Source organism: Onychostoma macrolepis, chromosome 07, assembly GCF_012432095.1.
Source record: "Onychostoma macrolepis isolate SWU-2019 chromosome 07, ASM1243209v1, whole genome shotgun sequence".
NCBI classification, from domain to species: Eukaryota; Metazoa; Chordata; class Actinopteri; order Cypriniformes; family Cyprinidae; genus Onychostoma; species Onychostoma macrolepis.
The window spans coordinates 24935401-24958502 of record NC_081161.1 but is presented as its reverse complement, the minus strand read 5'-3'; the positions used below and the strand labels follow the sequence as shown (position 1 = coordinate 24958502).

At 38.0% G+C, this 23102-nt stretch overlaps 2 protein-coding genes across 3 annotated transcripts; one reads left to right on the top strand and one right to left on the bottom strand.

Moving 5' to 3' along the window:
- Positions 1–796: 796 nt before the first annotated feature.
- lsp1b (lymphocyte specific protein 1 b) lies at positions 797–20806 on the top strand. 2 transcript variants are annotated; one of them, XM_058783150.1, is made up of 14 exons: positions 797–1058; positions 3362–3499; positions 3830–4277; positions 4418–4527; positions 5521–5586; positions 5666–5882; positions 7274–7312; positions 8119–8162; positions 8733–8814; positions 10207–10341; positions 11474–11572; positions 12094–12186; positions 12437–12527; positions 19877–20806. In XM_058783150.1, exons 1-13 carry the CDS (start codon positions 1000–1002, stop codon positions 12518–12520), a joined length of 1614 nt encoding a protein of 537 aa, XP_058639133.1. In that variant the 5' UTR covers positions 797–999; the 3' UTR covers positions 12521–12527; positions 19877–20806. The 2 variants fall into 2 exon arrangements, with proteins under 2 accessions (XP_058639133.1, XP_058639134.1); XM_058783151.1 differs by lacking the exon at positions 7274–7312.
- On the bottom strand, positions 12535–21967 carry LOC131544736 (uncharacterized). Its single transcript, XM_058783149.1, has 3 exons — positions 21864–21967; positions 21529–21559; positions 12535–19029 (listed from the first exon to the last, which is right to left on the bottom strand). The coding sequence occupies exon 3, from the start codon at positions 19019–19021 to the stop codon at positions 14651–14653; it is 4371 nt and encodes a 1456-aa protein (XP_058639132.1). The 5' UTR covers positions 19022–19029; positions 21529–21559; positions 21864–21967; the 3' UTR covers positions 12535–14650.
- Positions 21968–23102: the final 1135 nt, after the last annotated feature.

Here is a 23102-nt window from a genome sequence, read left to right as displayed (position 1 = left end):
ATCACACTAGTATTCACACACATATATTGTTCATTTAATAAGCAAAGCAAGATTTAAATGAAATCTCCCACTGAAAAAAAAAAAAGTATTATTAAGTGTTCCAAATGCTTGCGTTTTGTTATATTTTCTTTTTTCCTGTCTTTCATTTTTTATATTCTTAAAAGAAAAAAGTGCATTGTATACAGTACAAGTCTGAAGAGTTAAACCTACTGAATCCTTAGTGCCACTATTAAACTATCAACGCTACATAAACTGTAGGCATTCACCTGTGATACTGCTGAAGTGTGATGTATACATCTTAGCTGGCATAATTATACATCTTCACATGCACACCCTTTTAGCTATACACATTATTTTAACTCACTATTGTGCCATGGCTAATATAATTATTTTCATTCTTCTTCTTATTATTATTCTCCACCCACACATGTTTTTATTATTTTAGTTAGGCCATGATTCATTTAGTTGAATTATAATGATTACAAGGGAAACTTAAGTGTTTATCTCTACTTATGTATTTACCTTAACCTACCTGTTTGTTCTTTGGGCAGGTAAACAATACATGTGGATATAATGGTTCTGAACTGAGTGCCTGACAACACACGCACAGACTATTATTGGTCCTGCGATGCTATTGTTCTGAAGTGTGGATGTGTGTGTGTGTGTGTGTGTGTGTGTGTGTGGTATCATCTTACTTCCCCAGGGGATCATCACATGACTGGTTAGCTTTCTGCTGATTGGAAGAGAGAACTGGAAAAGACAGGAGCCAGAGTTTCAAAGCTCTGAATGAAAAACACATGGAGAGAGACAGAGGAAGGGAGTGAGTGGAACAGAGAGAGAGAGAGAGAGAGGGAGATTGACTAAATCCTGCTCAGTGAAAGAAGGGGAGCACATTCACACCCTTTAGAGGACTCACAGGAAAGGAGAGAAACACACAGTCAGATATCATTTCAGTCACAGCTGGGTTTTCAGTGAGGAGATACAGTGAAACACAAAAACATGTCCAGCTCAATCCTACGACGAAATTCCAGCAAGAAGGGATTGGAGAAACTCCAGAGGTGAGATGTTGTTGATTTGTTCGCATGTGTGTGTGAATGTGTTTGTCTGTGGCCAGTTGGTCAGAGTCTTTGGTCTACAGAGTCACACTGGTCTCTTTGCCTTTAAATAGATTGTGCTGCAGTTCATTAAATTCTGTTTTATAAATCTTCACTTTTATATCCTAAATCATGACTTTTAAACTTTTAATGTGCTGATAGTGATGATCTGTTATCTAAAAATGCTGAGTAGCACCGGACAGCCATGAGGACAGAATGGATTTATCAGGCAGAACAGAAAGGTCAAGAGGGGAAAACTTCTTTCTGCTGTTTACCAGTTCTTCAGGGTGTTGAGGGGGAAGGGTTAAAGTTCTTGTGGGTTGTTTTGCGGGTCTATGGTCAAAGAATGCATGAATGCGCATATAAGTGAAACCCAAATCATCAGGCCATTCCAGAGGTTTTGAGGGTATATGATTGTGCTGCTATATATATGTCATGAAATGAAAACGTATCTGTTCTTTGGATGTATCTGTAGTTAAATTAAAATCTGTCCCAAAGCTGTCCCAGATGGCTGTTGTTCACACAGCACATGGTGAGTCAATTCATGACATCATATGAAATGGCAGTGACAGGCCTCAATAGCTTCTTTTATGGCTGGAATTTTCCTGAGGGTGGTGACATCATCAGATCACCCCCTGCTCTAAATCTGCTGGATCTGTGATACAGAGCAGCGGCCCCCTCCCACTCTGCCCTAAGGACCCGGAGCTCCACTAAACTGTGCCGGAAAATTTGAGCCGCTCCACCACCCAGCCATTCTCACTAAGTTTGTTCAACAAAGGAAAGGGTGCAGTTATTATTGATATTATAGATTTAGGCTACTCTGATTTAGTGCTTGCTACGTTCATTTATTCATATGTTTTGTAACAGATTGAAATGTTTAAGCAGAACGTGAGTGGTAAAAGAATTTAACTACTCTGATGTATGTGTTTTTCTTCTTCCATGTATCCACGTGTAACATAATGTGATCATGGAATTAAGATTTACTGTTTACTTGGAGAAAAACATTCAGAATATTGTTTGATGGTTTGTTTTACAGTAATGGGTCTAAATTGGAATCACAGGTTGGGTCAGTAAGATTTTTTTGATGTTTTTCAAAGAAGTCTCTTATGCTTACCAAAGCTGCATTTATTTGATCAAAAATACAATAAAACAATAAAAAAGTAGCTGTCTTTCTTTATATATTTTAAAATGTAAATTGTTGTTATGGCAAGGCTGAATTTTCAGCAGTCATTAGTCATTACTCCCATCATTAGTGTCACATGATCCTTCAGAAATCATTCCAATATGCTGATTTTCACTGCTCACGTAACAATATTATCAATGTTGAAAACAGTTGTGCTGCTTAATATTTTTGTGGAAACCCTGATACATTTTTACATCTTTGAAGAATAGACAAAACAGCATCATTTGAAATCCTCAAATCTTATGGAACAATAAATGTCTTTACTGTCACTTTTGGTCAATTTCATGCATCCTTGCTGAATAATAATAAGGTAAAAATCGTACTGGCCAAAATCTTTGAATGGTAGTTATTGTTATAACTATGTTATTGTTTCTTTTATTTTATTTTCTGGCTTGGTCTGCCAACCAGTTATAAAGTTCTTAGATTGCACATTAGATATGGTGTCAGTATATAAAGTAACAATGCATGCCTTTGTTGCTCATTTAGGACAGGTTATAGAAAATATTAGCAAACAGTGCATCAGTTCCCAGAGGCATGTGTAATATAATCTATAAGTTTACACCAATCTTACACTTCCAGTAAAACTTGTGATTTCATTGATGAAAGCACAGAAATATTTTCTGATCTGTAAAGAACAATAAAAGTGTCTGGTAATCATCCACCTCTGCACAATTATTGTAAATAATCAGTAAAAGAGTTTCTCTGCAGAATTAGTTGTGCCATTTGTTTTGTTTAGTTCTGGTAATGTAAGCCCCCGTAGAGGAAGGCAGTGAGCCATTTCCTGTCAGTGTGAACCCTGCACTTCCTGTCCATGTTTGACTTATTTCCTGTCCATCTCTGACCCTACCTTCTGTCAGATGACCCTTATCGCTATCACAATCATGGTGATGTATTATTGTTTGATCAGTTGAAAATTACTGCCTGAAGATTTTCATCACAGTGTAAGACTATATACACTACAGCATACTGTATACACGTCTGCACAAAAGCAGCATTCATGATTTAGTGATCAAAATTCTGTTCCTGAACATAGAAATTATGAAGATTAATACTAATTTGTATTATATGAATTGTTATTACGCAGAATCACTGTTCAGCGCAGTCTGGAGGATGCAGAAGAAATTGAGAGAGAACAACGACGCCGTGCAAGAGCCAGTTCCTCTACTGAGCCTCCTATGACCCCACAGGACAGCCCTCGCACTGCACAGACTCTGGACAACCAGTTAGTTTCAAAAACCTAAAATATACTCCACTCTTCATCAAATACATAGAAGAAACTGCACAGTGTGTGTGTGTATTTGTTTTGTTTCCATGGAATCTCAACCGCCAGATTCTGGCTCAAGCCAAATTTCTCTGCCTTTCTTTGTGTGCTTGTTAATCTGTTTCTATGTGTAAGTGTCAACACCACACCTGTTATTTTGATTCAGTCACCTATTCTATTTTATTCTATTCTATTCTATTCAAACGTACTCAACAGTTGTAAGTAGATTTGCTTTTCTTATATTGGCATCCCAGTGAGAGGCATTTCTGAAAGTTTTTCACTGTTTGTTAGGGGTCAGAATGATCTGGTTCCAAGCTATCCATCCTCTTTGGAAGAGGACGAAGGCTTCAGCGATTGGACACATCTGAGCAGGCGCAAACAGGGACAAATGGAACATAAAGATGTAGAAACACATCTCAACGGCTCCCGTCACTCAAAACTCCAGCTTTGTTCCAGCTCTGCTCAACAAAGTAAACTGCATGATATAAATGTGTACGACAGCACCCCATTCATAAAGACCAGACCCCCCCTTTCAAACCAGCAAAACCTGGATGAGGTTGGTGATGATGTAGCCTCGGGTGCCAGAGACCAGGAAAGGAGGGATAACATTAAGGCAGCAGAGAGGGAGGAGGGAGAGACTGGACAGTGGTGTGTAGAGGAGGACGATCCAAGAAGGGCAAAAGGTCATGAGTCATCTTTCTGGAAAAAGCAAAATCAGAGCTATGACATGGATGAGAAGGTGTGATATTTAATTAAGAAGGCATTTAACAAGATAGTACTTAAATAATACTTCTTACTCGTAAACCCTTAACCCAGTCATGCATCATAACCAGTCTTTCAAGTGCCTAATATACGCTTCTGAAATTGTTGTACTCACAGAAAGAAAAGAAGGCAGAGATGAAGATTTCCTACACCTCCACAGTCCTCCTCCAACAGAATGGGAGACAATACATCACTAATGGACAAGAGGGGAGGGAAACAAATGACAGGTACAGGCATAGACAGGCACACATTTCAAGAAGATCAACCTGTGTAATGTGTAAAATATACACAGTTACAATGAGAAGAGTTAAAATACCGTATACAGTTAAAGCTACAGCAAGGGAGCAACGGAGACTATAAGCTTAAACCGATCCTAACTTTAAAATATAAATATGCTTGTGTTATGGTGTGTTATTGTTATGTTTATATAATTATAATTATTTACTGATATACAGTATGTAGGGATGGAAATAGAGATCTGAGGGATTGAGAGTTAGTTTACATGTTTCAAATCACTTTAAATCTCTAAATGACAGTTTGTGAGGAGCTTGTTCATCTAATTCCTGTCTGTCACAATATTAAGCAATATGATACTGCTTACCTCACTCATCAATCGAATGACCATTCTTCCAGCTTCCCACCATCACCCAATTCCACCTTCATTTTTAATCTTTTCAAGGGATTTGGTAGAAATGCATAGTTTATATGCCAGTGTTTCTGAAGCTTCACAAGAAAAGAAATCAACCCGAGATGTGAATGTGAGTTTACATTTTTAATCGACTATGATGATATTAAAAGGCTGTGTACAGTGAATTAAAGGCAAGAAAACACATCTTTAAATGGAGCTGTCTTATTTAGCCACATGCAAACGATTGCCAAATGACTCTATTTGCTCAAAAGTGTCACAAACTCTGTAGTTGGATTGAATCGATATGAGGAATTGAATCAGACACTGAATCAGACAGAACGTTTATGAATCAACATCTATCATACCGTGTGGAGACCATGACTTCTAGCATTGTAAGAGTTACCCCTACAATGTAATATCCTTAGCACACTGCAGGAGAATAGTTTGAGAAGAATGTGTCAATGATTGGGTAGCAATAGAGTTATGTTGATACTGGCTCTGTGTTGAGAAATAACATGAGAAATCAGGTGAGTTTCGCAATTTCCCCAGAACAAATGTCCTTCCTGAGTTCAGCCTGTTTAATCTTTCTTAGAGAACTGAAGATACAGAGCAACATGGACTCTTCAGTCGATTCAGCAGCTGTCAGCAGTCCAGAAAGGTAAAACAATTTCAAATTCATCTGAGGTAAAATATTTTGTTCATGAATTGTTGCCCTTTCTTAATCTTGTTGTCTTTAGTGTGTCTGAGGAGGTGTTTGTGAAGAGCAATGAAGAGAACCAGCAGCATAGAGACACGGGAGATCAGACTCATGAGGAGGTGCAGAGGAGGATGAGAGAGGAGGAGCGAGAGAGGAAGAGGAGGGATGTGATGGAAAAGTTGAAGAGGTTGAGTATATCCAGTGGAGATCCAGAGGAGCCCTTCAGTCCTCTCAGCCCCAGGAGCCCCTCCTACATGGTAAGTATGGCATCATCGCCATTAGACACAAAATCACATTATAATTTAAGATTCATTACCAACATGTCCTCACATGCTTGTTAAATAGAGTTAAAATGAACATGAACATGCTTTAGTTCATCTCATCTCATCATTTGTAATTGCTTTTGACCAGGCATCATTATCTGACTCACAATGTTTAGCTGCAGAACAATATCTGCAATGATTAGTGTTTTATAGAGAGTTAATGACGTGTGCATTCATGTGTTTTGCACGTGTTGGTCTGGGTAAAAAGTGTCCTGCGGGGTTTAGCTCCAACTCTTATTAAACACACCTGAACCAGCAAATCAAGGTCTTCGGGACAAAGTATACGTGTATATGACAAGACGGTTTCCTCATATTACTTTGAATGAGATAAGCTGCCAATCACCAATTGGTAAAGTCATGACATCTCTGCGGGTGTGGCTCCCATGGAAGACAATATTTATGGGACAGTTCATGCCAGATTTTATTTTTTGATTTAAAATACATTATTTAAATGTGAGTTTGGCCAGCTGTTTTTGAGATTTCAGTATTTCCTCATTTAGGTAGATAGGAGCTGGTCTTGCATGTCTGTAATAGCAGCTCGGTGGTGTTGCAAATAGAGCTGTGAGTAAACTAACTTTGTTCAGGATTGCTAAAAACGTCTAGTCAGGCAGGTTGGAGCTAAACTCTGCAGGAAGGTGACAACTGAACACCCTGCAGAGTCTGGGTGGTCTTGTTTGCTCATGTTGGGACAAATGTCTCCAACATTTGTCCCCAAATCAACAAATGCCTCCAATGATAATAAAACAAAAACAAAAAAATCTACATTATAGTGAGGAAATAGCTTGATGAAGAAAACTTATTCATAAAAGGAATAAATAATGCTTTATTTCACTTAATAAAATTGCAAAAAGTCCTCTTCCACTCTTTAAACATTATGGTCTGTTGCAGTTCGACAAATAGCATGAGATCGGGGGCAGGGCTATGCCTGGTTTGGGGTTGAATGTTCGGGAAATTTATTCGAAAGTTAATTTCACAGTGTAGTGTTGTTGTTGTTTTTTTTTGTTTTTTGCTTTACCATTTGGTGATGCTTGTGGCACAGAAAGGCCAATGATAATGGTAGGTCCCCAGCCTGACATAAAACATGACATACTGTACAAAACGTGTTTGTGCATTGTGCCCAGTTTTGTTTTCCCTCTGAAATTGGATCTGGTATCTTCCATGTGCTGTTTGCGTGTCTCAGACGTCTTCCTTGTGCTATTTTTGGTTCTAATCTTTTCCTTGCAATGGTGGTGTGGGTTGAGGGAGAAAGATGACAGAACATGAAGCATCTGCTTTACATGGCTAAGGTGCTTTGTGTGTGTATGTGTGTTGCTTGCTGGTTTCAGGCTGAGGGTGAGGAGTGGCAATCAGAAGGTACAAGCTCGGTGAGTTGCTTACTTTGTGCATGTGCATGACAGCATAAATTGTACGTTAGAGTGTTTATGTATGTCTGCTACTATGCATCTTACCTTTGCTTTATAAAGCTCTGGCTGTAATTGCTTTGTTTTGCATTTGTTCTGTTTATGTCTATGGTCAAATTTCCTTCCATCTTACTTTTGCGGTGTTCCGATAAAACTAATCCTGATATACTGTACAACTCAAGCAATTAGTGATACATTTTTGACAGCATCAATATGCCCCAGATACGTATGTTTGAGAAAAATAATAGTTTCATTTTAAAGGCAAAAGATTAGTTAAACACAACAAATAATAAACACATATTGTATGTTGATGAGATTTTAAAAATACTCAGGAAATGTGTGGCAGGATGACTTTTTTGGGCAATGAATGCATCCTATCCTGTTGGGCAAAAATGAATCTTTAAAGGTCTGGACACATTTTGTAGATGAAAATAAAGGGCAACAGGCTACAAGGATTTACAGGATCAACAAAGAATATGAACAGCCAAATACAAATCCCCAAGTGAAATTATGAAATAAATCTGCTTACAACATCAATGGGCTGAACTGCCCTTCAGTATTGACTCAAACTTTTGACAGACTACGGTTTTACTTTGTGCAATCATCATCCGTTACCCAATGAAGTTGCACTGCATTTAACTTTTTTTGCCTGTTGCCTGGAAACATTGCACAAAATATCGCCTTAAGTGTTTTCATGCTCAGTAATGTGAAGATTCATAAATACTCTGAATCTATTTCCTAATAAATGTTCTTTTACTTTTGGTCTACAGATTACTGAGAGGACTGAGTCTCTAAACCGCTCCATTAAAAAAAAGTAAGCAGACTTTGGAAACACACATACACAAGTGATTTACTGCAGGATTTAAAAAAAAAAATCCTCCTCATAGTATTGAATGTGAGAAAAAGCAGGGGTGAATTGTTGTTTTTCCGTGCTGTGGTATGACATCATGGGTTCATCAGTATTTTCTCTTTGATCTAAACACCACACATGAATGATTCATTCATGAACGAACAACTGTTTGAAACATGGTTCACCTTTCAGGCAGGCAGACGTGATATGACATGTTTTTACCTATGTATCCTTCTCCTATTCACTAAACATGAAATGATGAAGGATTTGTTTAGTCGGTTTTTTGTGTGTGTGTGTGTGTGTGTGTGTGCGTGTGCATGTATCAGTCTCAGAATCCAATTTATCACCAGGTATTCTTTTCCACATTGTTCATTCTTGTATGCAGTATAAACAGTATGCTTCACAGAGCCTTTGTTTATCTTGCATTACGTCATGAGTAATGGTGCTCTTCATGTCCGTGCTTGTTCTGAGATGGTCTGTGTCTTGGAAGAACAGTGGTGCTTTAGGTAATGTTTCATCTGTTTGTGAAAACAGGAACAGCATAAAGAAGACCCAGCCTCCCACGATCATCTCGAAGTTAGATGGCAGACTGGAGCAGTACAACCATGCCATTGAGGTGAATTACCTTCGCATGCACTTGTATAATGTCAGTTTCATAGTTAAACCTGTAAATGCACCTGCACAGCCACTTGTTGCTGCTTTTGCATGAATGTATTTGCACACACTCTTGTTATTACCACCAGTGTTGGGCACTTTAAAAAAGTAATTAGTTATAGTTACTAGTTACTTCTCACAAATAGTAACTGAGTTACATCATTATAAAAGTAACTAATTACCAGGGAAAGTAACTATTGCGTTACTTTTTAAAAAAATGTTCAAATGTCAAATAACTTTGGATGCCCCCAATATTTAATATGTTAAATTAATTAAATGCACACTAAAAAGAATAAATTATTATTATAAAACATTTTACATTAATCTACACTATTTATCTACTGACACTTAGTATCAGTCAGTCAAGCATTATAATATAATATTATGATAATTTAATATTATATGATGATAGAACTTTAGTAATTAGAATAACCAAGTATGAATGCATATTTGTCATAAATATAAAACGCACTAAGGATTAATGAGCTGCTGGGTTCATGAATATTAATCACGTTGTCTGCGTTCGCTCGAATTGATTTGCTGAAATCAAAACAGGGATGATAATAGGTGAGCGCCAGCCAATGAGATTGTCCTTTGCGCTTTAGCTCCGCCCACTACCAGAGAACCCGGCAGTTCTTAAAAGCTGAAGAATTCCAAAGGAACTCCGTTATTTTGACAAGAAAATACAACAAAGAGTATCGTTTACATGTAGCGCGTCAATTCTGCATGTTATGAAAGACTCTCTTGCTCTGTATCTTTCTTTGCGTGCGTGTTTGTGAGAGAAAGCGACGGCGAGGTGTGTGCCTTCACACTAGAGTTTATGGTACGTCAAATACAGCTACACTGCGCATCCAATCAGTTGAACTGAAAAATTAAATTCAAATAATATAATATAGTAATGCCACATTTTATTGTCAGTAACGGTAACGGCGTTGTAACGGGGAAAACAGTAATTCGTTTGATTACTCGTTACTGAAAAAAATAACGCCGTTAGTAACGCCGTTTATTTATAACGCCGTTATTCCCATCACTGGTTACCACACCCAGTGCTTACATTCACCTGCTCTTATGTTTATCACTCTGATCGCACTGATGTGGTGCTGTCAGACACCCTGCATGTCCAGGCACTTCCTCTCTTAGTCATGCTGACACGCTCAAACATCATTGTTTTCAGCGGGTTCTGTTTTCCTGACACCTAACTGTCAGGAAACGTGTAAGAGCCCCATGGCAAATGTGTGTACTGTGGAACCAGGTGTTACTGTGCTTTTATTGCAGAGTCAAGCAGGTGTTTCAGATGTCCCAGATAACGTAATATTTCTGGTTATAGTAGTGTGTGTTTGTTGCATGTGTGCAGGAGTCCTCTAAAGAGGGCAGTGTAGTAAAAGTAATGGATGTCCCAACACCGCCAGAACCCGTATCTGCTCGGAAGACCCTGTTTGAGGCGGGAGAAGCCTGGAATCCGAATTCAGCAAAGGCTGTGTCCTCCAAGGTTTATACAGTTACACTGATCATCCATTGTTTATCAAAACATTTTTATTATGTATTTTAAAGGGATAGCTCACCCTAAAAATGTACTCAAGTCTCATGTCATGCCAATCTTGTATGATTTTCTTTCTTCTTTAGAACATTAAATAATATATTCTGCAGAATGTTTTTTCTTCAGCCATACAATGGAAATCATAGGCTGCTGAAAGGATGACATATTTTTGTAGGCCAAAACCTGGAAACAAGTTAGCATTTTCATAGCAGTTTCTATCGTCTGGATGTCAGTATGTTTTTTGATTAAAAGCCTGAAGATATTTTCACATTTTATTCTACGACAAGCTTTTACTTGTCTTGAAAAAGAGAGTTACTAAGAAGTAACTAAATTGTACTTCAGAGGTTGTTGGGGACAGATGTTGACAGCTGAAAACTCATCTAATCACTAGTCTGCCTTCTCAGCCTCGGTGTGTTTATAATTACGTTCTTGCAAACTATTATAACTCATACTTTCAGGGAAAGTATCTTTTAAGTGAAGACTTGTTGAAGGTGACATTAAAGTCATGCGACTCTGGTGTAGTTTGTTTTAAAAACCTACATTTAGCTTTTTACTTCTGGTAAATTTATTTAGGCATTAAAATTGATAAAAGTGTGCTAGTTTGTGAAGATTATAATGGTAAACAAAATGTGTAAGAATCATAAAAAGCTTTTTTCTGCAATAATCTGAAAGGAAATGGAAAAGTCCTATGGGGTTTTTCTTGAGGGATTCAGTGCAATCCTAAAACTTCTGGGTTTACCTACAACATTATGTTATTACTGCTGCACTCTATTGGGGTTCAGTGTTACTTTGGACCCCAGTTACTTTTTTTTTTTTTTGATAATTGTGTTACACAGAAGAAAGTCATACAAATTTAGAACGACATGTGAGTAAATAAACAATGACAGAATTATCATTTTTGGGTGAACTATCACCAGATTCTTTACTGACACAGTCATTGTTTAGTTACTGTAACTGAATTTCTGTTCACTTGTGAGATGAGCGCACAGATATGTTGCACATTCTTCATTATTCTGGTGTGACTCTAAAAAGTGAGTAAGTGAGTAATTGAATAAATAAAGGATGGCTAATTACTCTGATTCAGGATACAGAGGGAATGAAGGTGGGTGTGGCAGATCTCATTAACCAATGGGTGAAAGGAAACAGTGATGTCAGCATCAAGAGCCCCTCCTCCAAAGCAGCTGTAAGTCTCTGAATGTTAATCACATAGTTTCTGAATCCAGCCAATAGTAAATTTCCTTCTGAATCTGTTGTATCCTCTATCTTCTTTTTCTTCATCTTTAGTTCTCTTCTTTACACTTTTCTTGTGTCTGATGTTCTTCTCATCCTTTTCTGGAAGGTAAACAATTCCTATCTCTTTTTTCTCTATAGATTCTTTAAAGTTGAGTGGATGAGTTTAAGTGGTTTCTCACTCTTTGCACTCTTTCACTCTTTGAGATCAACTATTTTTGTTTTGGACTTGTTTATATGTGTTTTCTGGATGTGATCAACTGAAAATATAAAAAAAGTTGTGAAGTTCATGCTGTGGCAAGTCATGTGACGGGAGAGATCCCTGAAACATGCTTGTGGTTTAATGACTCCATCTAGTGGTTACGACCTGAAGACCAAGATAAAAATGAACTTGCTAAACTGTATGCAGTTTTATGGATGAAAAATTAATCTTATTTTATTTTATTTTTAATAATCTTTCTTTGTGTGTGTTAGTGTCAGGATGTTAAGGCTGGTGAGGTGCGTAACATAAAATGCATGTGGGAAAATCTGGGAGATGCCTCATCACCGGATAAACAATTTGCAAAGGTACATCAAGACTCCTCGTAGTACTAAACCACGATCAACCTTACACAAACATTTCTCTAAACTTATGTTGGGATTTAATTGTGTTAAAAAAAACAATGAACAACATCAGTTCTTATAATCATCACTTGAGTTTGGCTGTTCATAGCAAAGGCTCCTGTAAGATGCTACTGCAGATTGAGTAATACTTAAATCCTCTTCACTTGGTTTTTTGAGGTTTTACAAGGCTGTAATGTGACCTTTACCTTTTCAGGGACTGGCTGGAAAAAGGTACAAATTTGTTGAGAATGGGCACGGGAAATATGAGAAGGTCTTCATAAATGATGATACAAACTGAAGAACAAGTAAGAAATTTACTTTCTTTATTAAAATCTTTTATTCAAAATAGCAAAATATAAACTCAGCATGTTCATTACTATACAGAAATAGTTCATGCTTTATCAAAGTAACTAAAACATGATAATGTGCTGTACATTGCTGCTTATCTACAAAAACAAACACACTTAGATGTACACCTTATGGGTGCACAGGGTAGGGCAGTGTATGATGATTAATTGTTGAAGATATTTTATTGTGGTTTCTCACTGTTATCTTGCATAACAAATGCACTCTGTGCTGGTTCTGTTTGAAGGGTTTATTTAGGATCTTCGCAGCCAACTCTGTGCTACTACACAGAACTAGGTCTCAGAACCGTGCCAAAGTTGAACTACTCAGAGCTATGTGCATGTGGAGTGAGTAAAGGGCATGACATGACAGTCATTTGGGTTTTGCAACAGAGATCCCTGAAGTACAAGCTTATAAAGAGTTCCCCCTGCAGTCCTAGGTAGTATTCTGTAAATTTCACATGCCTCCTGTCCTGACATCTATCAGTCTAAGCGTGCTCAGTATTCATGACACTCAACAAGAAATGAATACATAAGCATGAAATCACTTGCAACATTTCACTAGAAATGTGTCAGTAAGAAAACATCCAACACTGGTTTTAAACTTAAAAAAGAAAGAAAGAATGTTAAAAAATAACACATCTGAAACTAGTTTTTATGACACAAAGTGGGGATCACATACAGTACATTTTAGTCTTATTCCATGATCAGCACCTTGAGATGTAAATGTCTTCCCTACATGTTCTAGTTATACTTTTCCACTTTTTCCTCAAAGTAGTGGCCAAAATTATTAGAACACTAGTATTAAGTCTCTTTTCTATCATTTGCTGTAGTGTGACAGTAGGAAATATCAGTTTACATTTCCACACTGTAAAAAGTGATAAGTTGACTTAACTTAAAAAAATTGAGGAAACCCATTGCCTTAAAATTATTAAGTAAATAATTTCCTAAATTTTTTTAAGTTAAGTCAACTTATCACTTTTTACAGTGCAAACATTCATTTTGCCATTAATTGTAATAATCCAGTGAGATTTTTGGAGTCTGACAACAGCCAGTGCTCCAAACAGAGATCTGATCTGATTATCATTCAGTCTGTCTGGAATGACATGAAGAAACAGAACAAACTGAGACAGACTAAATCCAGAAGAACTGTGGCAACATCTCCAAGACACTTAAAGAGACCTACCTGCAAAACTGCGCGCAAGTACACCTAGGGCAAAAACTGCTTTTTTTAGTCTATATTTTACAGCATTTTTACACAAGTGCCTGAAACTTTTAACAGGACTGTTGCTTTGCAGGTAGGTTTCTTGAAGCATCTTGGAGACGTTGCCACAGTTCTTCTGGATTTAGTCTGTCTCAGTTTGTTCTGTTTCTTCATGTCATTCCAGACAGCCTGGATGATGATAAGATTAGATCTCTGTGTGGAGCACTGGCTGTTGACAGGCTCCTTCTGCAAACAAAAATCTCACTGGATTATTACAATTAATGGTAAAATTTTTGTTTGGAAATGTAAACTGATATTACTGACACACTGCAGAAAAACATAGAAATAACTGACTTAAAAGCATTTTTTTAACTGGTGAAAATAATAGTGTTCTAATAATTTTGGCCCCCACTGTACATGAACAACAACACCATCATGTCATAACTCATTCTGAGCAGGACTCTTGACGCCGCTCAAAATGTCACATTCTGAAGCTCTCTATTCTAAACACGTCTGCTCGCACCACCCAGCTCAGCTGACGTAAAGCAAACCTAAACCCAGCATACATCTCCTGGATGCCACGCTTCACTCTGAGCCACTTTCCTTGTTTGATCATTCTCACCATTACGTTTTCAGCCCTTGCTCACTTCCTCACTCGCCACATCCCGAACAGCTGCACCCATCATTCGCCCTCTCAATGCAGGAATGCACTAGGCCTCCATTTCTGCTGACCAGCCCTTACTGCACTGCTCACAGCAGAGCGCAGTGCATAGCTTGCTTGTCTCGCTGTTGTTGATTTCATGAAATAAATTTACAGTACTACAACGCTACATAATTGTATAAACTTGTAGTTAAAGTCAACTGTACATTTGAAATGCAATCAAACATCTGCTGTTTTTCCTGTAGATGCACCAAATCCCTTGGCTGTTCTGTTGAAGTCTTTCGGCTCTTCACCTTTCTGTTTGCGATGCAGCAGCCCTCTTTCAAAGGTGGTTGCTATTTTGTTTAGAGGTTTCGCAGCCGCCTCCTTCAGCTTCCGGGCATTGAATCGTGGACTGTAGAGAAGGATGGGCAGGCGATGGACAAAGGATGGGACTAACTGACTATCATTCTCTATTTTTTTCCGCTCATCCTCAGTTTTGTTGCTATGTATCTGATTCATAATGTTCTCCTTTGTTGCAAACATATGAAATAGTACAGCATCCCACATTTTTGTTGCCCTGGGCTCATCTTTCTTTTTCAGCACATCCTGTCCACCCAATGACTCTTCTTTGGCCCCTCCAGACTTGTCTTTACCACTTATTTTTATATCTGCTTTCTGAGCATTTTTATCCACCTCAGACTCTGGAAAACTGGGGGCTTCAGGTTCAACCACCATGTGCTTTTTCAGCCTTGTCCAGCCACTGAGCTTGGCCTTCAGGCCTTTGGGTTTCTGAGCACCCATAGGTTCATCATTTTGTCTCTTCTGATCATCTAGTGTGGGTTCAGAGAGAGTCTCTTTAAACTTGCCATCTTCAGTGGCTACAGCCTCATTTTGCCTTTCAGTTACTAATGAATCTTTTGAACACTTTTGAGGTTTTGAGGTATCAGACTTCAACACTTTGACTTTAGCATCTGTGACAAGATCAACTTTTGAATCCTGAGCATGTTGTGGCTTTACATCCAAATGAGATACTTTGGCTTGTGTCTGGGATTTAGCAGAGCTTTCAGATGCAGAGAGTGGTAGAGATTTGGCAGCTTTGAGAATCATGGCGGCAAGACTATTTTCTGCACTTAGAGCTTTTCGAAGAGACTTCATATTTGAAGACGGTAAAGGCTTTTGAGTATCAGATTTTACGGATTTGGTTTCCACAATTTCCATATTTGATTTGGTGTCTTGGTGTACGTTATTTGAAGGTTTGATCATTTCTTTTAAATTTCTTTGTTGCATTGTTGAATTGCTTAATTTAGATTCAACCGTAACTTTAGCTGCAGCTTTGAAATCAGTTTTTGTTTTATTGGAGTCCTGTAAGTCTGATGCCAAATCTGTAGGTGAGTTTAGCTCTTTTATATTAGTGCTTAGAGGTATTAATCCTTCTTTGCTGTTGTCTAGTTTAGAAGATTTATCCATTGCCAGGTGGGTGACTGGGGCTTCAGTGTTAGGTGCAGGTGAAAATATCTGTGCTTCTGAGGGGACTTTGGATGATCTGCTTGTTTTGTTTGAAGGGCTTGGAATAGATTGCACATTGATGTCATGTTTCTGTATCTGCTGACCTTTGGTTTCTTCAGGGGTTTGATTGATTTTAGTAATGGGTTTCAATGAGGAAGGTGTTGAATTTGGGTTTATTAAAACTGCAGTTTTATTTGCTTCTGATTTAGAGTAAACTACAGAATTAGATATATCTGATTTAAATGTATTTGCCAGTTGAAATGCCTCTGGTTTGGAGTGACTTGTACTATTAAATATATCTGTTTTAGCAGGAGTTGGAGGATTAAATATGTTTGATTTGGGCAAAACATCAGGACTGTCTGCATTAGACATACATGAGGCTCTAGGTCTGGATATTTCTGTCTTTGAGGGGGATGTAAAGATAGATGCACCTAACCTTGAGCTTGAGTGAGTTTCCTCCAACTTTGAGAGGGCTGTAGATTTAATATCAGGGGGGACTTTAGTGTAACTTCTGGTGTCTGCAGATGGCATTCTAGAGTCTGTGACATTGGTTGAGTTTGTTGTGAGTTTATTGAAGCTTTCATTTTTGGTGTTCATGATATTGTGGAGTTCGTTACCTGGATCGGTAGTAGTAGTAGAGTCAGTGACAGCAGAGTAAGTCTGATGGGTTTCTAAAGAACACTTGGATAAACATGACATTGTTTTCTGTTCTTGATTTGTAGAAACTTGTAATTGCATTGCTTTCACTGATGCAGGATTAAAGCTTTCTGTTGGATATATAGATCTGTGTGCATTCTCTGACTGCACCATTTGCTGTCTGATATTTTGAACCGACAAGAACTTCTTTGTTAACAATCCGGTTATATCTGAGTTCGGAATATTTGACTGTACTAGAGGAAAAGGGTAGGTTGGCATTTTTTTCCCCTCTGCTGTAAAAGGAGGGGTGGCGATGTCTGTGGACCCTGAATTTAGTTGTCTAGGAGCCTCTGCTACAGCAGTGGGGTTTATGGCCATTCTTAAAGGTGTAGTTTGAAGCCCATGGTACATTGTATCTTCAGGATTTAAAGCTAGAGGCATTGGTTTTACTCCAGGGATTGTCTCTTTCTCCTTCAGAATTTGAACTGGTATTTCTGAAGTGGAATTGCTGATAGTTTGTATTTCAGTTTTGTCAGATACTTGTGCCTTCGTTTGGTTTGTCATCAAGATCTGTGAGGGCAGCGCAGCCACTGAAGTTTGTAAAGCCTCTGTGGGTTTCTCTGCATTGAAATCAGATATGATGCTGAACTTTTCTTGAGTTGGAGATTTGGACATGTAATTCTTACATGTCATGTTTTTAAACTCTTCTGGTACTTCAGGCTTAGATACAGATGGATCACCATGTGAATTCACCTTGATTCCACCATAAGCAGCATATTCAGCAGGTGTCAAACCGTAGTATATTGACTTTCGTTTCGGGATGTTAGTATCATTTTGTGATGGCCTCTGGTTGCCCACAAAGCGTGCTGGTGGTCTTGGTGACCAGTATACAGGCGTACTTGGTGTTTGATAGTTTCGGGAGAGTACAAGCATGGACGTCTCCTCACTTATATGTGTTGGAACAGCCTTGGCTGGTGTCATTATACAGGTTTCTGAAGTTTCAGTTTTAGTCATTGGATACTCCTGTGGAACTGTAGATGTAAGCACCTCACATGCTCTAGAGCTTGACTTACTAGCTTCAGCAAGGGTCTTGGATAAGGAAACTTCACATTTAGAAATCTTTGGTGTCAAGCATTCCTCAGAATAGGCATTAGAAATGAACGGTTTGAGTCCTGTGGTGAACACAACACCATTTGGAATGGAATTCCTTATTTTATCCACGGCAATTTTTTTCAAGGCATCATCATGATCAACAGCTGCACTTTTAGCTTTTACACTAGTCGATAAGGGAGGCTGGAGCCGGTGATTTTGAGGCATGGGCCCCTTTTGGTTTTCTGTAGAGACCGTTGTGGTGGATAATGTAGAGTTAAATAAGGGTTGATTATCTGCAGAAGCCTCCAAAACAGGTCTTTTTGCCCCTGTAACTGGGGTTACATATGTATTTATCTGACTAGAAGGTGTTTGAGCTTCAGCCAGCATCCCTGAATTTTGTTTAACATCTATCACTGGATTTTTTGCATTAAATTGTACTTCTCCTTGAAACGTTGAACCACAGGTCCAGGAGTCCTGAATAGGTGGCTTTGATATCTCATAAAAGGAGGTTTTTGGAGTATAAATCCTTGTTTGTGGAAAAGCAGCTATTTTCTCCATTGTGGAAGTCTTGAAGTGTGACCCAGCTGTTTCCATGACGTGATTATGTGTGAGATGTGTGTGAGTAATGGGTGCAGGTGCAACGTTTTTATATCCTTCCCTGTTGGATTGGCTCACTGGAACCTGAGAGATGGAAGGCTGTGTCTGGTAACCCGGCGCACAGGCCGATGTCAAATTTGGAGCGGGAGGTTGAACTGGAGCCAAAGGGGGAGCTTGCATTTGTACTGAGGCTTGATAGGTCTGTCGTTCACCGAATGTGCCATGAGTCGTCCCTGCTCTTGAGGAAATGGACTGAAGGGTTTGACTGAAGGCTATCTCAAAGGACGTATCTGGGTCAGAGTCTGTGGCCTGCTCCGAGTCATCATCAAAAAGGATAGATGAGCATGTGTATAGAGGTGCTATCTGGTGCTCCAGTGATCGGGCAGGGTAAGAGTACGATTGGGCCGACAGTGTGGGCGTAGAGCTGTAGCGTGAGCTGTTGGCAGGGTATAAGTATGGGGAGGTGGAGTGACGGTAGAACGGGCTGCTGGAGGAATATTGAGAGTCGAGGGTCCTGCTGAAGAGAGGGGTTTCTGGAGTCCTTGGAGGGGTGGAGTGGTCACTGTGCTCCAGGTCAGGGCTGGCCTCATTGACTGGCGACAAATTGGACCTGAATGGGATGGGTGTCTGAGAGGAAGAGCCGACTTTCTTCTTGGCATTTTTCTTCAGGAGTTTCTGCAGACGGGCATTGTCTCGCCCTGGTTTTGGCAGTAGAGGAGGAGGGTACTGCTGTGGAAGCAGATTAGGCTGACTACCATAACTTAAAGCCATCAGCATTTCAAAACCTGCATTAAAAACAAGCCACAAATAGATGTCTGGTATTAAAAATAAAACTTCAGTTCTAACTGAATGCTAACTTTGGCTTTAAACTTGATCTCTCTTTTTCCATACACACTGTGAATTTCACTCCATTATTATATATGGTGATATATATATCAGTGCTGTCAAACGATTAATCGTGATTAATCGCATCCAAAATACAAGTTTTACATAATATATGTTTACATAATATATGTGTGTGTACTGTGTTTATTTATTATGTATATATAAATACACACACATACAGTATATATTTTTGAAAATATTTACATGTATATACATTTATATATTTATATTATTATTTATAAATATATTTAATATATAAACATAAAATTTTTCTAAAATATATACATGCATGTGTTTGTATTTATATATACATAATAAATATACACAGTATATTTATGTGGATGCTGCACACTGGTGGTTGAGGAGAGACCCCCCCACATGATTGTAAAGTGTTTTGGGTGTGTAGCAATACACAATAAAAGCGCTATATAAATGCTTCATTCATTCATACACACTCATTATGTTAACAAAAACTTTTATTTTGGATGCGATTAATCGCGATTAATTGTTTGACAGCACTAATATATATATATATATATATATATATATACTTCTACGGGTCAAGCCATCATTTATCTATTTTTTTCCCAGACCTAAAACGTCCCACAGTAGATCTGCAAGGGTCTACTGCATCACATATATATATATATATATATATGCATGTGTGTGTGTGTGTGTGTGTGTGTGTGTCTCACTTGATGGTATTTATGATGTATGTTCTAAATTATTTTTTCTCTCTCTGTTTAGCTGGCTGCTAATCACAAAGATGTCTGAAGACAGGATGCTGATGCGATCATTGTCCTACAGTTATTGCACTGTACAAAATTTAAACCCACTAATATTGAAAACTTGTTTTAATTGCTGCCCTACATTTTAAGTAAAATCAAAGTGGTGCCAAGCAAAGCCACAGACACATCGAATGACTTAACTGATGAAGAAAATCAATTTGAAACTTTAACAACTCATATAACCAAGTACAATTGACAGAAAGTATTGTGAGAAATTAAATATTTGGAAACAAAGATGCTGTTTTAATGATGGAAAAATTATAGTGGGGTTTTTAGTTACTTTTATAACATCTCATTTATGTGTCAAACCTTAAATCATTGGTGCCCAAACCTGCTACTGGAGAGCCACTGTCCTGATTTTTGTCTAAACAAATGTATTTTTCCACTTGCAGTGTATTATGTCAGAGTTTTTCAATTCAGTAAGTGTTTAGTACAGATAGAGGAACAACACCAGTCAGTATTAAATACAGAATGTAGTCTGGAAGAGGGTATCGGACAATAATCTGAACTGTCATCTCTGAACCCAGTGGCACGAAGTGCTGTATATTAATTTACTGCAAGATACATGTACATGTTTGCTTTTTGTTTTGATATTTTTTATTTTTTTCTGTCAAAATATTGAATTATTACTTTTTATCTGTTAAAGTTCTCTTTTTGTTTAATTAAATTTAGTTTAATCCTGAACGTTTTAACTCTCACCGTCCTGCTCTCATTTTTGTAATTTTTCTTCCCTCTCATGATTTTTCTAGAATATTTTCTCCATATAAGTGAATAACATTCTATTAAGCAGCATTACACAGTCCACACATGTAAACCAATCTCCAAGTGACCGTGCAGTGGAAGGTGTAATTGTCACAAAAACATATAATAATAAAACATATCAATTTTCTGTGAATGTTTTCTCACTTTGTCCATACTCTTTCCTCTTCAGTTCCATAGTTTTTTAAGAACATACACGGGCATTTATAAATACTACAACAACAACAAGTAATTTTGCGGAGAGGTAGGTTTTTCCACCTCTGTTAATTTAGGTTGATAAGCATGCATGACACTTGCATAATATGACAGAAATTACCAAATCTAAATTGACTACTTTACAGAATATCGCCAAATTAATATTCTTGCAAGTAAATAGTCTGTGACTCATTCTGTATCTAGGTTACTTTGGTATCTGAATGTATTCTAGCGCCTGTGTGGCAGTAGTGTCGCTGAAATGTGATCATGAGGTGCTCTACATTTTATTTTTGCTCACACCCTGCAGCCACAATAAGACTGGAAAGATAAACACCCCAGCCTCAATTCTCACACAACAGCATAGACGTGAAGATGACACTAACTGATATATCCATTAGAATCCATTTAATAATCCACTATATTGCATTATATAACCTCAGTGATCTAATTGCCTGGCTGACTAATAAAACTGCTCTGTGAGATAAGCAGAGACCTGAGACATGCCCGATTTTGCCTCTAATTCCCTGTTCCTCAATTTAACAGAGAAAAGACTTCATGATAATAGGTTGCACTGTCAGCAATTAGGTATTATAATACATTCAACTGCAATATTTTAATAGGTATGATGATAGTGTTACGAGCATTTGTGAGACTTACGGTAAATCTAGAGAAGAGAGATTATGCTGATCTGCAAAAAAAGATGGAACAGACAGATATGAGATAGATATCAATTATATTGTAGTACTGTAGAGGTACTGTGAAATACAAATACAAAGAGCATAAAGGCCACAAATTGGTAAATATTATATCTGTCAAACAAAGATGTTAAATGAAAAAAGCAGCTTTCAATGGTTTTAAAGCAGGCACTTTGATACTTTAGTCAGCACAGCAAGCCGAGGCCTAATGTCTCTCACAGAGCCATGCACCAGACACCTACTAACTGATCCCACTCACACAGTTCATGAAAGCTAAATTGTGCATTTTTTTTTTACCTGTGCAAGTATTGTGTGCAATTAAGTGTGCAGCTGCAGGGTCCAACTCCGAGTGTGCTGGGGGAAGATTAGTAGAACAGAGCAACAGGACATGTTGACCTACCCCTTTTCCATGCCAAAAATAAAACTCCTCGCCCTGAATTCAAGCTGCACTCTTGACAGCCAGTGAGCTGTAACCAGGCAGGGGGTTTCCACTTCACCTGAAACCCGGTTGCATGCGTTAGGTTATCAAAAGTCTGTTTCTCCTTAGCTATCTTTGCATGCATTTACGAATGCTACGGCTCTTTTGAAAAAGAGCTATGGTAAAAAATATGCTATGGTAATATTGTTAACCTGTCTGACAAAGTCTGTTGATATGCTTTGCACGAGTGTAGATTTAGGTATGGATGTTAGAGATACATCCCTACTAAAGGTAAAACAACACTAAAAAGAATTTTCTTTGTCTTTCAAAACAAAATGCAACCATATGATTTGCCTTCATAAAGTCACAAACTTTGAAATATTATCAGCTGAACCAGCAAAAAGAAGCAAAGTCACAGTCTATGTAAAAGCACATTTAATTTTAGGGTGTATTCACACTTGTCTTGTTTGGTTCGACTGAATCGAACCCAAGTTCATTTCCCCCCTTGGTGCGGATCATTTGGGCAGGTGTGAATACAGAAATCGCACTCAGGTGTGGACCAAGCAACCGTACCGAGACCCAGCTGAAGAGGTGGTCTCGGTCCAGTTCCAAACGAACTCTGGTGAATGGATGAACCAATAAATGGATGACCTTAGCACACGTGTGGTTTTGTTTACAATTTCTGGTTTACTTGCAAAAAGGGAAGTGTGAAAGCAAAGCAAGTGAACTAGCGGACTTTCCTGGTGTGAATACACCCTTAGACTATAAAAAGAGCTGTACAAGAACCAGGATTTCTTATGATTGTTTGGACAAACTATGGCAGACAAATGTGACCCTGGACCACAAAACCAGTCTTAAGTGTCAATTTTTTGAAATTGAGATTCATACATAATCTGAAAGTGGAATAAATAAGCTTTCCATTGATGTATGGTTTGTTAGGATCGGACAATATTTGGCCGAGATACAACTATTTGAAAATCTGGAATCTGAGGGTGCAAAAAAATCAAAATATTGAGAAAATCACCTTCAAAATTGTCCAAATTAAATTCATATTACTAATCAAAAATGAAGTTTTTATACATTTACGGTAAGAAATTTACAAAATATCTTCATGGAAC

Excerpts from the sequence above, each read along its gene's own strand:
- LOC131544736 (XM_058783149.1), bottom strand. The coding sequence starts at position 19,021 with ATGCTGATGGCTTTAAGTTATGGTAGTCAGCCTAATCTGCTTCCACAG.
- lsp1b (XM_058783150.1), top strand. The coding sequence starts at position 1,000 with ATGTCCAGCTCAATCCTACGACGAAATTCCAGCAAGAAGGGATTGGAG. Across the intron at positions 5,587-5,665 it reads GCTGTCAGCAGTCCAGAAAG|TGTGTCTGAGGAGGTGTTTG; the intron begins GTAAAACAATTT and ends TGTTGTCTTTAG. Across the intron at positions 8,815-10,206 it reads AGTACAACCATGCCATTGAG|GAGTCCTCTAAAGAGGGCAG; the intron begins GTGAATTACCTT and ends GCATGTGTGCAG.